Source organism: Pungitius pungitius, chromosome 8 (assembly GCF_949316345.1).
Source record: "Pungitius pungitius chromosome 8, fPunPun2.1, whole genome shotgun sequence".
In the NCBI taxonomy this organism is placed as follows: Eukaryota; Metazoa; Chordata; class Actinopteri; order Perciformes; family Gasterosteidae; genus Pungitius; species Pungitius pungitius.
In genome coordinates, this window is record NC_084907.1 from 6,764,265 (window position 1) to 6,780,968 (window position 16,704).

The window sequence follows — 16,704 nt, forward strand, 5'->3', positions numbered from 1 at the left end:
TTCAAAATTAGTGCATTTTTCTTGCACATTTCAATTAAACAAATTTGTTAACGATCGAAATGTGGTTTTCTGTTTAATGTTAAGGTTTTATTTGAAGATAAATATATATAAATCACATGACTAGGTCCTGAAATTACATGTTAACGCAGTTCTCTTTTTAAAGAGATTTGGTTCATGTTGCACAGCTATACTGCTCTAAATCCAAATCACTAGAGAGCTGCTGAGGATTAAGGGTGTTGCTGGAGGACACTCAGAAAGACATGTGCTTCTTTTCCAATTCCTCTAGTTTTAAATCAAGCTTTCCCACCAGGCATCTCCTCAAGTATGTTTTAATATTCAAATAAAGGAAATGTACTTGATATATCACCCACCATTAGTTTACACACATGCTCCTAAAAACAGGTCACACATTTTTTCTTTTAGTTGCATATATGAAACACTTGATTTGTCAATCCCAAATGAGGCCACTCGTACTTTAGTATTTCTTTTGCGACTTTATTGTACAGTAGAGGTCAGAGGGAAATACTCTACATTTTACTCCTCTGCAGTTATAATGGCCTAATGTATTACACTTGAACATCCCCAGAGTAAACTAAGCTGACAACTGATAAATTAAGGAAGTAAACATTGAAGAAAATATTCATTAATTAAAAAAGAACAATGCAAGAAAACACGTTGCTTACGTGAACTGAGTAACACAATAGACATAATGGTAACCTAATAATCGAATGAACAAGTTTAATCATACTCAGACATGTTGACTGGAGTAACAACATCAAAAGAGCCTTACAGCTTTGGTATCCTATACTATTATCAGGGGATTTGGTTGCACACTGGCTGAAACAGGATGACAATCAGTAATTTGAATGAATCCAGAGACGTTCTTGTGACGAGATCACGTCAGCCCCAATGCTAAATCTGACCGGTGGCATAAATCGGCTGAGCTAATGGGCCCTTCCCTACTTCCTCCACACTCTAATTTCCGCGCTCTTGTTTTGTCAAAACTCATGTTGAAACCAATTTTGTTTTATTCTCAACAGCGCTCCTGCTGCTGTAACTCGTCGTTAGGAAGTGGGGACGTGTTGATATTATCAACAGAAGAAGAGAAGGCTGGAGGAAGAGCAAATGAAAAGGAGTAAAGGATGAAAACCGGGGAATGGAAGAAATAAAGGTCGAACACCACCTTCTGCTGTACACATCCTTAAATGAGGTTAAGGAGATTACTCAACTGCTGCTATTGATGTTCACCTTTCTGCTCATCTGAAAGAGTCGTCGTTTGATGGGTTTGCTTAACGTGGCTGAACAAATGGTTTCAAAGTCAACTCCCACCGCTAACAGCAGAGTAAATCCCACATGAGGCGGGAGATTACCCAGGGTGCTCCTCTTCTTATCATTTTCAGAGACACTGATCTACTGAGAGGCTGATGATGAATATTGATTTTGAGTTTCACGAAGGCTTTACTGAAGGTGGGGCTGATTCCAGGGACTAAGAGAGAGCTTTGATTTGTTTTGTGAGCTAGTAAAATCCCCCACATATTTGCCACACAGGAGACAGTAGCTATTTTGCCTCTTTTATGTAACATTTCAGCAGCTACAGACAGAGCCAGCAGATGTCACCGTTGACTTAGAAATGGCCTCACCTGGTTTTCTTTTTCTTTAACAGTTGCTGTAGAAAGGATCCTCAACGGGAAATTGTGAAATCGCTTTTAGTCTGAGAGAAAATAAAAAAATGTTGGAAGCATGTACATGCTTACAATAAATGTTGATGGTCAAATCCTGTCTGAGCGCAACAGACATATTTCCTTTTGGAAGGTTTTTGATGGGATAAATAAAAGCATGAATGATAATAGTGATGTCTGTGACCAGTACACGGCTTCCATTAGAAGCCTCTGGCTCAACTGTTACTGGTCTGTTTATTCCCCTGCACTCTGTAATTGTGTGCTATTATGGGCTCTGATGCAGATTGATCTTAATGAAATTAGGAAGACCTCTAACCCACTCACACATTCTCACATCCATGTTCACAACAACGTGTACGCAGATACACACTCAATAAACAAATCCGACTACCAACTCTACTCGTTCATATATCAGTCTGTCTGTTCAAATTTTAACTTACACTTTTTGGATCCATATAACATAATTTCACACAGATTTTACATAAATTATAGAATATAAATATTGACCAAGCCTTATGGTGTTCTTTGAAAGGGGGGTTTACCAAAGAGATGATGGAACCACGTGCTATTTTAAATCCAGGTTATAATTACCTTGTTGTTTTGTCCTCATTCTAACAAGCACTCACACACACAACCTTTTCTTATAATTCGTCTTTTCTCCTTCTCACTATACCCTTAATCTGCTCTCGCTACATGCTCCCTGCCTCCTTGCCTTTCTCCATCCCATGTTTTTAATTGTTTGTAAATCAATCTCCTTGCATTATTTGGGGATTTTTTAAGCGTTTTATGTGAAGCACTATGAATGGCCTTGTTGTTGAAATGTGCTATACAAATAAAATTGCCTCGCCTTGCCTTGCTTTACCTCTTCACCAGCAGCTTTTTCATAAAAGAGAGAACAGTGATGGTGGTAACACCTGATCCCTTCTTTCACCCCAGTAATCCAAAAATGATTTGGTTAGTGCATCAAAGACTGACATAAACATAATGAACTAATCGATACGACTCTCCTGCATCAACAGCTGCAGATGGGACACAAAGAAATGTGGTAAATGAAACCCCCAGTTTTCTGTTGCATCGTGTCTTCGCCAGACATTCGTGAACTGAGATTTTTGTTCATTCAACCGGTTTGAATTTTCATTTTCACTAAATCTCACACTGCATGTTTTGTGCATGTCACAGTGACCCAAAGCCTTTATTGCAGGTCAGGTGTGTGGCTGACGGCGGCTGCTGGTGACACGCTGCCTTTACAGCACAGCTTGAATGTAAAAACGCCGACATTCAGAATCTTTTTGGCTTTCTCTCAGGCCAAAGGCAGAGTCACTTTGAGGGACCAACTTAAGACTCCCTTTAGACTTTAGACTCAAAAGAAACAAATAATTACATTTTTTCTCAATCTTATTCAGTAACAATTTTGATGCAGGATTTATAAGGAGGCATCAAACAAAAGAAGAAATGTTAGTGCCTGTTCATTTGAAAAAAATCTGTTGCTTCATGTTCAACTCAATTCACAAAAACAGTTGCCACAATTTATATGAAGTTGAATATCCAAACTGGTTTTAATTACAGCATGAAGAGAAATACGGATTAAAAGAAAATACTTTAAAACAGCACTGCTGAGACAGTAAGTAAGTGTGCACTCACTTTACTTAAAGTAACATAACAAATATGAATATTATTTATGAGTTGTGTTATCAAGGTAGTAAAAACCCAACTTAGGTTTGACAATATGTTTTTAGAAACTCAATATCCGATATATCCAGGGTATTAAGATTCTGCACGTTTTACCTGGACCATCTGACATGAATATTTTGACATTAAACTATATGAATACTATATAACATTTTTAAATTAAGTTATTTTCATATTGCTCAGTGACCCCAAATATTATCCTTTCATCCGATGTTTGTAATAATGTGTGGTTCCTGCTCTGCCTCATGTGGTTTTAAGGGTCTTATTTGTCATATTTGTAATATATCGCCACTGCAGTGAGATCCTTTTTTGATATTATGCAAAGTATACAACAATATAAAATATAAAACACAAAAATATGCTAAACAAATATATGGTGTTTTCTTAAGAAATCCTAAAAGGAGAAGAGGAAAATAATGACAGTTATTCAGCTAAATAGCAGCTGGCTATTCATTAGATACGTGTATCTTAAGTTCATCTTCTTGAAGCTGATTGAATAATTACCATACATTAAATATTCTCAAGTAATAGTACTTGGCGTGTATGAGGTTCTTCACATTTGAGTTTGATTTAATGTTGAGAACAACACGAATGATGAACCTCTTTGCTAAGTAGTGGAGCTTAGTCTACATATTAACTATGGCCATAGCTGCATCAAATCCCCAAAGACGGCATTCTGTAACCTCTCGTAAAACCACCTTTAGGCCCAATTATCTGTGTGTTTCTCCAGACTTCTTATCATGAATATGTTTTGCAATAAAAATATACAAGCATTCCATTCTGACCTTGTGAACTTCACCCCACAGTCGCATGCCATCAGTTGGTACACATTCATTTTGACCAAGTAGCCGTTTCACAACCTCAGAACATCATGACCCAGAGAATTCCCAGAATCGGCCCATTAGCAGCGTCATCGTGAGCCTCGTCAACCCCATCTGATGCAGTGTGAGATGTTATCAGACATGCTTGATATTTGGTCAGAGATCTTCCTGTTGTAAATCTCCCATTAGTTCAGACAAAACATTGTTTAAAGGTTATGTCTTTTGCGGTGCCGTGTTTAGAGTGAAAGGAACTGGTGACACATATCTTATATGGTTATATAGCTTCTGAATCATCAACTGCAGTACTAAACTTTTATAACAAGCAACAGTACAAACTATTGATCAAATAGAACCCGTCCCTATCAAAACTTTCAGTCTCTCCCACCAGTTTAACATCTATATTTGGACACATTAAATGTGCATTTTCTTTTATACACAGATAGTATCTGATCCTCTGCCAAAGAAACACAACAAATTGAACCCCCACAGTTTTTTGTTTTTTTTAAATGAGCAATGGCTGAAGTTCTAAGTATATTACATGCCAATAAGATAAACAGTCATCTCTGTGTGCGTGAATCCACATTCTGCAGACGGTGAGACGCGCGGGGGTGGACATGCTGCCCTATGACAGCCGGTGAGCCAAATCGCTGTATTGTCTTAATGCTTTAATATCCGCCTTTGCTGAGTGAACTTGACGACTCCAACAGTATTGTGTTTTTGGACTTTAAATAAACACCACCAAGACAGCTGGTACTTGATTGGCACACTTTGTGCTCAGTCTCATCCTTATAGCTTGACTGTTGTGATTGGAGGAAGATGTTGCCATGGTCTCTTGGTATTGCAGTCCTTAGTCGTCCCTATACAGCTCCCAGCCTCAACTCGCTCTCCCCTTTCCGTGAGATGCCTCAGCTGTAAAGAAAACAAAAAACATTGTTCAGCTACGAGTATTGGAGGACTTTTAATGGCCTCTTTTTCCATTACTGTAATTGTACAGCTCTGAGCTCATGAGGAAGTTACACCTAAACCCCCGTGCAGCAGTGTGGTGAATCATACGCCAGCAGTAACGTGAGGAGAAGACCTGAACGAGATCATTTTAGGGCTGAATTGTCCAGCGTGACGTCACGGGCACTCCAAAGTCTATCCTAGAAGAGAGAGAGGGAGAGAGTGGGAGAGAGGGAGAGATAGAGAGAGAGATGGTTGGAGAAAGAGACAGAGAGACACAGAGACACACAGAGAGAGAGAGAGAGAGAGAGAGAGAGAGAGTGCGTTGCTGACGTCATCGGTTCAATTTTATGCCCCTGTCGTTCACTCGTTTTGTGATTATGACCCGGAATACCAGCTGAAGAGAAGAATATATTAAACGGACGTTTGGGGAATTCTATGTATATCATTGGTAAGTCCAGAAACTCTGCACAGCATTGGATTAACTGGTAAGAGTCAACTGCCGATGTCCTTATCCAACTTTGACTGAAAAAAAAAACATTTGTTTGCGGGTCGCGCCGAGAGCTTAAAAGTTTGCGTGCGCTCAACAGGTGATCCCGTGCGCAAAGACTCGTAGTATTTACCCCGAGACTCATCATGTGTCTCCAGGAATACAGGCTCCGTCGTGTCTCCTCACAGCTGGAGACGAGTCGGTGCCCCCGCTCTTCAGTAATGCATTGAGACGAGCAGCGGTCATTACAGATAATTGGCGTTGTCCTTTGCTACGAGTGCGCTGCTCAAATGAAGAAAACACGCAGTGGTTTTCTCCCCTCGAGTTGGTTCTTTAGGAGGGTGTTATTCCTTCCGTTCATGCTTCCTAAATATTAGCGTTGGAAGGTATATGTATAAACAGGACAGAAACGTTTAGTCACACATTTAAGACCCAAGGAGGTTCATTCAAGAGGCTGATCATCTGAGAACTAAACTGACTTCAACGTTTCTAATGTGAATCAGGAGTTTTAGTTTTTCCCTTTGACCTTAAATGGTTTAAAATGCATGACATGAGAGTGAAATATAAATAATTTCACTGCTAAAATCAAGTGCTCCCCCCCCAATCAGAAGTGAACACTAGTGATCTTGATATTTTATCTTCTGGCTCCTCCTGGGAGTCTAAGCAGGCACCGAGATGCAGAGATGCAGACAGAACATATCGTCACTTTCACTGCATCGATAGGGGAGAATAAAGTAATGGGAAGGAAGCAGGTGTTTCAACAGGCTGTCTCTGTAATCAATAAGCTACACAAATTGCTTTACTCTTTCTCTCTTACCGACTCTTTGTTATGTTTTGATATTTACATTTTATAAGAGATTTAAATTGACAATTTCTCTTGTTAATATTCTTAAACTTCTAAGTTATTTCTTGTTGTTTGTGAGTAGTGCGTCAATATAAATGTTATGGCCTTGTTTGCAAAATAACACACTAGTTATGTAATACACTTATGTGATATAAGATAATATAAAGAAAATAATAAAATGCAATGCTTCATACTCGGGTCTGAGTAGAAAAAAAGGGGTTGGATGCGTATTTCAATTTCACAGATTCATTATAGAAACGCCAGCCGGCCTCCATGGCAACGGGCTTCTTTCAGTATTCTCTTTAAAAGATCAATACCCCAAGCTGAGAATTCCTGCAAGTGATCTTCCAGCAGCATATTGAATTTCATAGGATGCGTCCAGCTGTGCAATGCAGATTCAAACATAAAAAAACGAAAAATATTCTATGTGGAAACACCAGCAGGATTTTATTTCTTCTTTTCACTTTGTCAACTGCTTTTCATTGACGTATTTTGTCACCCTCCCCTTTGGGTGAGTGTTAAAGAAAGCCAGATGGACAGCGAAAGAGCAAGAGAGATCCGATCCAAGAAAGTGAAATGATTAGATATATGGAGCATAATGTATGTGTGTATATAAATGTACTAAAAAATATCTTGTTAAAATATATTAGCTATAGAAGGCATTTGTCTGTATACTTTTAGTCATTATTGGTGCTTAATGTAAATATGGCTGAAAATACATTTTACATTTTACTTCAGCAAGATATAGAATTTATGTATCGTAGATGAACTTTAAGTTTAACTTTTTATCAGCGTAAAAGCTCTGATACTTCCTCCAGCACCAGTTACATTTATATTCCTCATATGAACATCCAGAAGCTATATACAGTTTTCATGTAAAAAAAACTGTGTCACTCAGATTAAAGGGGAGGGTAGAAATAGTTTGAACTTCTGCTAATGAATGTAAATAGATGTTGAACTGCACTTAAATTATTCTGCACAGCAAAGTTCAGACTTTAAAGTAACAATTACAAGTTAGAAAGTTTTTGAGTAATGAGAGGAACACATTTTGATCTCTCTTTTTCTTTTGTTTTCCAGGTGTTAACCGTTTGGATTTTTTCTAAGAACAGGCCACCAATCAAGAAAACATGGATGAACACCTTTTACGGGGTTCAAGGATGCCTTATGTAACACTACGGCTCATTGGCTGTTATGTGTGCAACTGTTGGGTCCAAACCTTGTGAACACACCTCGTTCAAACACGGTGCTCCACAGAAGGTGGACTGTCGATGATGTGAGTGGATACAGAGGTGACCATTGCACCTTCCATGATGGAATCTGGTCCGTCACCTTCCTCGGACCCTCCGCACCTCAACATCAGCAACTTTATCAACCACAGCGTCAACGGCTGGAGTGACCTCCTCAATGCCGACTCCTCGAGGAGCAATCACACGCTGACCCTCCATGGCCGCTTCCATAGCGTCCTGCTGGGGGTCTGCCTGGGACTCCTTTCCCTCCTCACCGTCATGATGAACCTGCTCGTCCTCTACGCTGTGAAGAGAGAGAAAAGCCTCCACACCGTCGGGAACCTCTACATCGTCAGCCTGTCCGTGGCCGATCTGATCGTCGGCGCCACGGTTATGCCTCTAAACCTGGTGTATTTGTTGGAGGACGAGTGGAAACTGGGACGGCTTGTCTGCCAATTTTGGCTCATCATGGACTACGTGGCGAGCACGGCCTCAATATTTAGCTTGTTCATCCTGTGTTTGGATCGGTACCGCTCCGTCAGACAGCCGCTTAAGTACCTAAAGTATCGAACCCGGGGTAAGGCCAGTGTGATGATTTCTGGAGCCTGGCTGCTGTCGATGATGTGGATTATTCCAATTTTAGGGTGGAGGTCTTTCACTCATGTAGACCTTAAACCCGAGGAGGAAAACAAGTGTGACACTGATTTCCGCTTTGTCACGTGGTTTAAGGTCATTACTGCTGTCTTCAACTTCTATGTACCCTCAATTTTGATGCTGTGGTTTTACACGCACATCTACTTAGCAGTAAGGCAACATCTCAGGGACAGGGAGCGAATCATTCATCCAACAGACTCATTTGGGGAAAATGAGATTGGACCAAATGCTCCAACAGCATTGAAAAATCACTCCAAATCACCTAAGAGGGATTTTGAAGTTCCTATAAAACTTTCTAAAAAAATACGTTTGTTGGACAAAAACACATTAGAGCAGCCATATTCTCTTGAGGATCCCACTATATCCAAAACGGCTTCATCCAGATCTCACAGGAAAATTGGTGTCAAGTGCCAGCAGAGTTCATTGCTAGCCTTGACAACAAAACGAATTAGAATTAAAAAGAAGGTCAAAAGTTGCCCATCGTCTCCAGAGGAGAAGCACCCAGAGGTCGGGACTCCCCCGAGTCGATCTTCGGTGCCACCGGACGTCATTTGCTCTGAGGGGAATAATGAGAACAAACTTCAAGCATCTTTGAACCAATGTCACGTCACAATGCCAAAGTCAGTGAGCGGCGTCTGTGAAATCAGTCAGGTTACAGACATGCAGAGATACACCTCCGTGCTCTACAACAACTGTGAAGCCAGTCAGGCTCTGCCCTGGACTGGGGAAGGGGTCGAAGAGGCCAAACTGACTCCGGCTAATGCTGGGGCTCTAAGACAGACGTGGCAAAGATTTATCGACCAATCGTGTCAGCGCATCCAGAGCCTTAGGATACGTAAAGAGCACAAAGCAGCCAAGCAGCTGGGCTTTATAATCGCTGCTTTCTTGTTGTGTTGGATACCATATTTCATAACTTTCATGGTCACGGCGTTCTGCAGAGAGTGCGTGCACCATGACCTTCACATGTTCACCATATGGTTAGGTTACATGAACTCAACTCTCAACCCTTTCATTTACCCACTGTGCAACGGAAACTTCAAACGAGTCTTCAAAAATATACTTAACATCCATTTTTGACAGGACAGCCAAAATCATAAAACCAAATCATTGGTGTCTAAATGTTACCAATGAGAAAGGAAGACGTGTTTCAGTGATTGTTGGTCTTTAGCACCCTTGCAGAGATGGGTGTTTCAATTGTAAATAAAACTGTCGATGCATTTTGAACATCAGTTACTTTATTGTTTTTTCTAAAATTTCGATTTTTGTAACTTGCTGCACTCCGATTCAAACTCATGGCAGCAGTTGAGGAAAAGGTCTGACTTCAATGTTATTTATTGTGCGTGTGTTATGTCAGACCAGACACCTATAAATTCCAAAGAATTTGATCTCTCAACCTCGTTAAGAGGAATAGGACTTTATATTGGCTCTGGTCCAGAGCTGAGGTAAACTTTTTTGAATGTATTTTAAAGGAAATCAGATTCAATTTTATTTATTTTTGCATCATCTATGTACACAAAAATATATGTATCATGATACAATAAATCTACCATTTTACAATCATGCATTTGTTCCTTTGTTTTTCTCATCTTTAGACCAGAATATTGAACATTAGATGTCCCTTTAACTTCAGTCCAGGAAAAACAAATGAAAGTGTTGACTGAGCTGTTAAGACAATCTGGTTATTTGTTTATTACTTTATTTCATATATATATATATATATATATATAGAGTATTTCTGTGTGTGTGTGACAATCACATGTTTTCACTACCAACAAAAACACAAGCACTTGTACTTTATTAAACCCTGTTAGTTTAAATCATTAAACAGGACATTTATTAAATAATACTTGCGAGTGGGAACAAAGTTGAAAGACATACAAGTAATGCGTCAAGTTGCTGCTCGGAGAACTGTGTATCAGCATCTGAATTTTAGTCTAGATGACATACATACAAGTTATGCACCAAGGTTGATGGTCTGAATTGTAGTCTCCGCATTTACGACATATACACATAAGATCTGCATCAAGGCTTCTCCAATGTCTGCGTTTAGTTTAGATAACACACACACACACACCAGTGACTCATCAAGGCTTCTCTGCTGAGAGGTTACACGCTGTACAGCGTTCTACAGTACTATTGCTTCAACCACTGTGACTAGTAAGTCTTCCCAACACACCCACTGTGTAATGAGCCATTGAACACCAATTATTTTTCACAACGCAGTGGAAAAGCAACTGTTAATTTGAGGCTCATCGAAGTATATTCGTATTAAACACATATTTAGAAAAAAATAACACTGTTATCAGGCTCTCTTCACTGTATAATAATGGCCGCAATATAAAGTCAAAGGCTTTCACAATTAACATGCAACCACTGTGGAATCAGTGCTCAGATTTTCCAAAGGTTTGTGATCAGAGGCCCATTACTGTTGGTTGTAGTTGATTTCTGTGTTTCACTGAAAAAGAGTACAACACCAGACCCACGTTTCCTGTGTCCAGTGAACACAGACGGGTTCTGAGTCACCGCTTAGCCAAATGAGTAGGGGGATGGAACCGAGCTGGAAGAAGTGTGATTGCACTCTGTCATCTCTACAGCATACCTCAGTCCAAAACACGGAGCCAGTGTCAGGGTGGTATTCAGGAAAAAAACACGATGTTTCAGATGCAGGCGTGCCAAGTCGTCAGTGATGGATAATCAGACAACAATCGAAAGACACAATCCTGCTAGAGACACAATATTGCTGCCAACTATAGTAGCGTTTATATACTAGTATCAACATTATACAAATACACTGAAGAAACACTTTCCCTAAAAGCTACAGGTCACAGTAGATTGTAAAACGGAAAAGCATCTCTTCTGCTATGAAATTGAAAACTCTAAAATGCATGGAATAATAAGCAGAGGGAATAAGGTATCAAGCTCTGGTTGATTTTTTCCTCTTCATGCCATACAACAGTAACCTCAATTCTCTATCTCTCTCAGTCTTCTGTCTTTCTCTCTTAGTCTGTCTCTCTCTGTCTGTTTCTCTCTCTCTCTCTCTAACGATTGAGGCCAACAGTGCATCGTTTGTAATCAGAAATGTCTAAGTAGTTCATGCTCTCACTTCACAACAATGGTCCATAATTCCACCTTTTCAGGTGATATTGGTGGTTACATGAGGATTACATGAGGATTTCTCCTCATGTAATCCTGAGACCGTAAAGACATTTGAAATCATCTCCAAAATCGTCTCCAAAATCTCAATCGTAAATTTGGACAAATGGAGTCTTTTTTCAAAATAGTTGTTATATTATGAAGGAGGACAACAGTGTGGGATGAAGAATCAACAATGTCGTCCTGTAACCTGTACGTTGTACGCCTTGCATTTTGTATACATTGTGTTTTTTATGATGCTGTTTTTCGTACTGTGGAAAAATAAGATTGTACAATGTACAGTACATACATAGACACACTTTCTCATTCAATTGATTGACAAGGTGTGTCCAAACTGAATCCCCTGACTGACTCTCACTCCATGTACATACACTTTGGGATTTTTACTTGTCACTTTCGTCACTTTCTGTTGGCCGGTGCACTTTATCATAATTTTTTATTTTATCTTTATTTCTTAACTTACTAATAGCTTTAGCTTCCTAACCCATATCATATATTTTATGATATGTTGTATCTTATTCCTGCACTACGTTGTCTGTCATTATTGTACTGCCTGCTGTCATGCACATGACATATTATGGCAATAAACGATTCCTGAACAATAATGCGCAACAAAATATTAAACCAAAAACAACTTCTTAGATGAGTAAACATCAATGATCATATTCGTAAATTTCTGAAGTTCAATCATAGAGAGTTTTAACGACTTAAGTCCTGCACTAGTGTAGTTTATTGACGGCCCCTAAGTAACTGCCCGGTGTCCAGACAACGCTCATTTCCAGGTAACCATTCGGATGAATATGAGCTCGTGACGTTAGCTGCTTTTCTTTTATTGCCGACAACGTGCACTTCTTCCTGCTTGAATGCAATAATGTTTCGTTTGTGACGTAATGATAACCTCACTAAACCGGTTTTTCGAGTGTAACGTTACCGTTTACAAACTGAGACTGATACGCTACTCACTTCTCGCTAGCCCGAACAATTCTACACTAATATCTGTTCAATCCGACATGAAAAGAAACGGCACGTACAGGTTTTTGTCAGTTTTGTCATTCTTCGTCGTTTGCTTGTTCTTGTTTTTATTTTGGTTCCTTATAATTTACTCACTGTTCCTTGCTCCTTGAGATTTAGTTCGTTAGCTTCTAAGCTAAGGTGGCTAGCTATTTACCCACACTGCCTAGCTGTGTTGACAAATCCCGCGATCACATGACTCACTAGACCAGGAAGTGAGAATTTCTGGTAAGTCCACAAACCCTTATACATCCATGTGCAAACCTCAAGCTGGTACAGTTTGACAGATGAACGTGTGTTTAACGGTGTACCAGATTTAACATGGGTTGAAATACAGCCATCAGCGTGGATGATTTCTCGGAGGAGCAAGTCGTGTTTAAAAGGGCAGTTAAACTTTCCACGCTTCTGAAGAAGAAGAAGCCATTTGTATTTTATACATACAAAATCGTTAGCTGCATATTACCCATCCCACACAGTGGGAGCAGTGGGCTGCTATGGGGGCGCCCGGGGAGCAGTTGAGGGTTGGGTGTGTCTTGCTCAAGGACACTTCGACGTTTAACATGAGGCAGGCAGGGTTCGAACCACCAACTCTTCGGCTCCCAGCGCACCCTCCCTACTCCATGCGCCACTGTCGCCCCTCTGCTTCGGCTGTGTAGTCTGCATTAAAACTGTTAAGGTCCTCATCGAGTGAGCAATGATTGTGAACTTCGACTTACAAATTAACTTTAAAAGTCCTAAAGGAGACCCTTAAAGTATTTCTGTGTTTAAAGTTTTGGTACTAATTATTCTCCACTAAGCCATGTTTCAGAAAACATAAAATTAACAGTACTTCAGTTTCCGTGTTTCGTTTAGAAAAGCGTTGGAAACAAATGTAATTAAACATATATAACAATTGGATGTCCTTATAGTATCCTCATCATTCGAAATATACATTATTAGATTGATTTCTTACTAATTTATTCTGTAATGGTAATAAATGACCACAAGTTACCACAAAGCCTAAATAAATGCATCTGCATATCTACAGTATAAAATAGCCGTGCTAAGGGTTGACTTGTGTTATTATACAGTTTGTCAAATCAAGCTGGCTTTATCTACTTGGCCCTGACTCATAACTTTGCTGCAAAATGCTTTGCAATATGTACAACATGTGACACAATATAAGGCTTTGCAACATAAACACTTTTTGCAGAAGGTCATTTTGTTTTGCCACAGACGTTTAGAGATGCAACCAGTAAGTAGGCTCAATTTCCCATTATCAATACACAGGCTGATACATCTTATTTGTTTTGTGGTATACTAATGCATTTATGGTGAACTGACTATTTTGTCTCAATAACCTACAACTGTTTAATGTCACATATTCCAGTTCTTGGCAGCGCATCCTGTAAGTGAATTTGTGATGGCATCTGACAAAAGTGAAGCAGCGTCTTCCCCTCCAGACCTCAAGCTACAGTTCGCTCCCTTCAGCAGTGCCCTGGAAGCAGGCTTCTGGCATCAGCTCACTCAGAAAAAACTCAATGACTACAGATTGGATGAAAGCCCCAAATCTATTAAAGGATATTACTACAACGGTAAGTGGTGAGATCAGATGTTATCATTATAACAATAACTGTGTGTATATATAGTTGATGTTTTGTTTTTTCACTTTTGACAATTCTAGATGTTTAATGATACAAATGTTGTGCATTTTCGCATACTGGATATGAAAACAGTGAAGGCCAATTTGTTGGGATGTTAAATGTTTTTTATATTTTTCATTCATGTCCAATAGGTGACCCACTAGGTTTGCCAACTCGCCTGACGTTGGAGTTCAGTGCATTTGAAGTGTAAGTTTGATGCATTATGTTGCCTGAAGAAAACACATTTAACTGTATGTTCTCCTAATGTTATTTATTCTTAAAGAAAAATGTATATGAAGTTTTTCAACCAACAACAGACTAAAAGAACTGGATGCCACTCTCGGATTGTTTGAGTAGTCTTTTAAAACAATGAACAATTTAGTTGAGTTCAAGTTTTTATTTCATTCAAAAGCCTTCAGTAAAGAAAATAGTTGCACCATGAAAATAAACAAGTGCAGCCAGTCATTTTAATATAAAAGTATGATGTGTTTTGTTGTCAGCGATGGACCGACACCAGCCCGTTGCTGTCCAGCTACTGGAACGCTTTATAACACCAACACACTTGATGCCTTTAAGACCACCGATAAGAAGGCTCTGCTGGAGAAGGAGGCCAAGGAGGTAAAAAAAAAAGATACGATGGAAAACATTTCTGTCCCACACATATTCACATAAGACACATGGTTGGGAATTACTTTAATGAAAAGACAACACATGCACTTGAGGATTAACTGATCTAATGAATGGGATTTGTCCTCTCCTGTTGTTTTGTAGATATGGGATGCTATACAGTCTGGAGCTGCATTAAAGGACCCATCCATCCTCTGCAAATTCATTCTGCTGACTTTTGCAGTATGTATAAAGAACATATTTTAAATGTGTTAGTGTTTAGTATAGCAATGATGTTGAGGTTTAAGTGTCTTTCGATTTCTCTCGCTCTATTTTTGACATTTTTTAATGTTTTTTTCAGGATTTGAAGAAGTACAATTTCTACTACTGGTTCTGCTTCCCTGCACTGTGTTTCCCAGAGGGAATAAAGATTATCCAACCGCCGTCTGCTCTGGAGAAAGTTTTCTCAGCAAAACAGGTTGGCTTTTTAATTATTCTACAACCACTCGGTTGAATATTCTGTAGTATTACAGTTTTTTTAAATCATCAGGTGGTATTCAACTCATCACACTTTGCTCCCCCACAATGTCGACTGTCATTACAAATTCTAGACATAACATTTGTGGTTGAAATACAGTTTGCTGAGTTTCCTCTTTCCTGCTATCGTTTTAACATTCCTAACCTCATTGATAATGAGATAGATGCAGGTCCCAATCAAAACATTTGAATATGTCTGTTCGGTCAAATGCTTGGTACGTTCTAGAATAATATTATTGAGTGAGGTGAATTCTTATTTCTATGGTCAAGGGATCCCTGGTGCGAAAAAGCCTCATTAGGAAAGAGAAAACAAACTAAACATTTACGGTGTTCATAAAATAATACATACAGCAATATTTATCCTTGTAATTAGCCATAATATACGTTCATCCGTCCATGCTCCAAGTTAAACTAACTGTAAATATTAATTGCAGATATTATGGCCTCAGGTAACTTTCTGCGTATCCATAAAAGAACACATTACAGGTTTACCCTTTAAAATCTCTTTCTCTTTTTTTAAATATATATATATATATATATATATATATATATATATATATATATATATATATATATATATATATATATATATATCTCCCTCTGTGTTTGTGTTATATGGTCAGTGGTGCAATTCACAGAGCTTGCTATAATTATTACTGACTCCCAATTATTTCTGTCTTAGATCTCAGCCCTGCAGGAGGCCTATGACAACCTGTGTATCAAAAGAGGGACCACTGCTGAGCCTTACTTCATAATGAAGTACACAGCTGACACTGTTGGGATGGCATCGCTTGAGGACTGGGACACGTTCTTCACTGATACAAAGAAGGTACTAGTTCAGTTTGTTTTAAAACTGATTGAAAATATTTCTATGAGCGCAGTTTGATAGAGTCCAATAAAATGTAAGTAGGTTTTTATTTCCCCTGCGCTTCAAAGATTCAAGTATTGTAGGATTGTTCAGTACAAAAAGTACTGTAATCTCACTCATCTCTGTCTCATTATGTCCTATTAGAATTATTTTTATGACAGTCACGCTCAACACACACACACTCACTCACTCACTCACTCACTGTCTTCTAGGTTACTGTGGGCGTCTATGATCCGTGTACTCTTTCCCAACATCCGGGCTGGCCTCTGAGAAATCTACTGGTCCTCTTAGCCAGCCAGTGGTAAGTGTGTATGTGTATGTGTATGTGTGTGTGTGTGTGTGCTTGAGTGAGAATTTGCTGTAAAGAGATGGCTGACAACTTAATGCAGTAAGAGACAGGAAATCTCTGCTTACTTAATTTCCTGACTTTGAAGTGTAGCAAGCAGGTCGTATAAGCATTAGTAAATATTTGCGTTTCTATCAAACTGGAAGTGAAAAACATCTGTCTAGGTGTTGCTTAGCAACAGTGGTGTTGTCAGTGTTTACTCAAGATTTATAGATG

General features: G+C 39.2%; 2 protein-coding genes across 5 annotated transcripts in view; both read left to right on the plus strand.

Moving 5' to 3' along the window:
• Positions 1–5,418: 5,418 nt before the first annotated feature.
• On the plus strand, positions 5,419–9,883 carry hrh1 (histamine receptor H1). Of its 2 annotated transcripts, none has more exons than XM_037489691.2 (2): positions 5,419–5,619; positions 7,543–9,883. In XM_037489691.2, the coding sequence occupies exon 2, from the start codon at positions 7,773–7,775 to the stop codon at positions 9,420–9,422; it is 1,650 nt and encodes a 549-aa protein (XP_037345588.2). In that variant the 5' UTR covers positions 5,419–5,619; positions 7,543–7,772; the 3' UTR covers positions 9,423–9,883. The 2 variants fall into 2 exon arrangements, with proteins under 2 accessions (XP_037345588.2, XP_037345587.2); XM_037489690.2 differs by having other exon boundaries at positions 5,419–5,582.
• A 2,327-nt stretch (positions 9,884–12,210) lies between these two features.
• The window catches only part of atg7 (ATG7 autophagy related 7 homolog (S. cerevisiae)), a 41,654-nt gene continuing 37,160 nt past the window's right edge, over positions 12,211–16,704 (plus strand). Inside the window, exons 1-8 of one of the 3 annotated variants that reach the window (XM_037448510.2) lie at positions 12,211–12,280; positions 13,879–14,083; positions 14,284–14,338; positions 14,632–14,749; positions 14,903–14,980; positions 15,099–15,215; positions 15,957–16,103; positions 16,355–16,443. In XM_037448510.2, the coding sequence (XP_037304407.1) occupies positions 13,912–14,083; positions 14,284–14,338; positions 14,632–14,749; positions 14,903–14,980; positions 15,099–15,215; positions 15,957–16,103; positions 16,355–16,443 (776 nt within the window). In that variant the 5' untranslated portion in view covers positions 12,211–12,280; positions 13,879–13,911. The other 2 variants (XM_037448509.2, XM_037448508.2) reach the window with 2 other exon arrangements.

What these genes read in the sequence shown, in the direction of transcription:
- hrh1 (XM_037489691.2), top strand. Translation starts at nt 7,773, where the DNA reads ATGATGGAATCTGGTCCGTCACCTTCCTCGGACCCTCCGCACCTCAAC.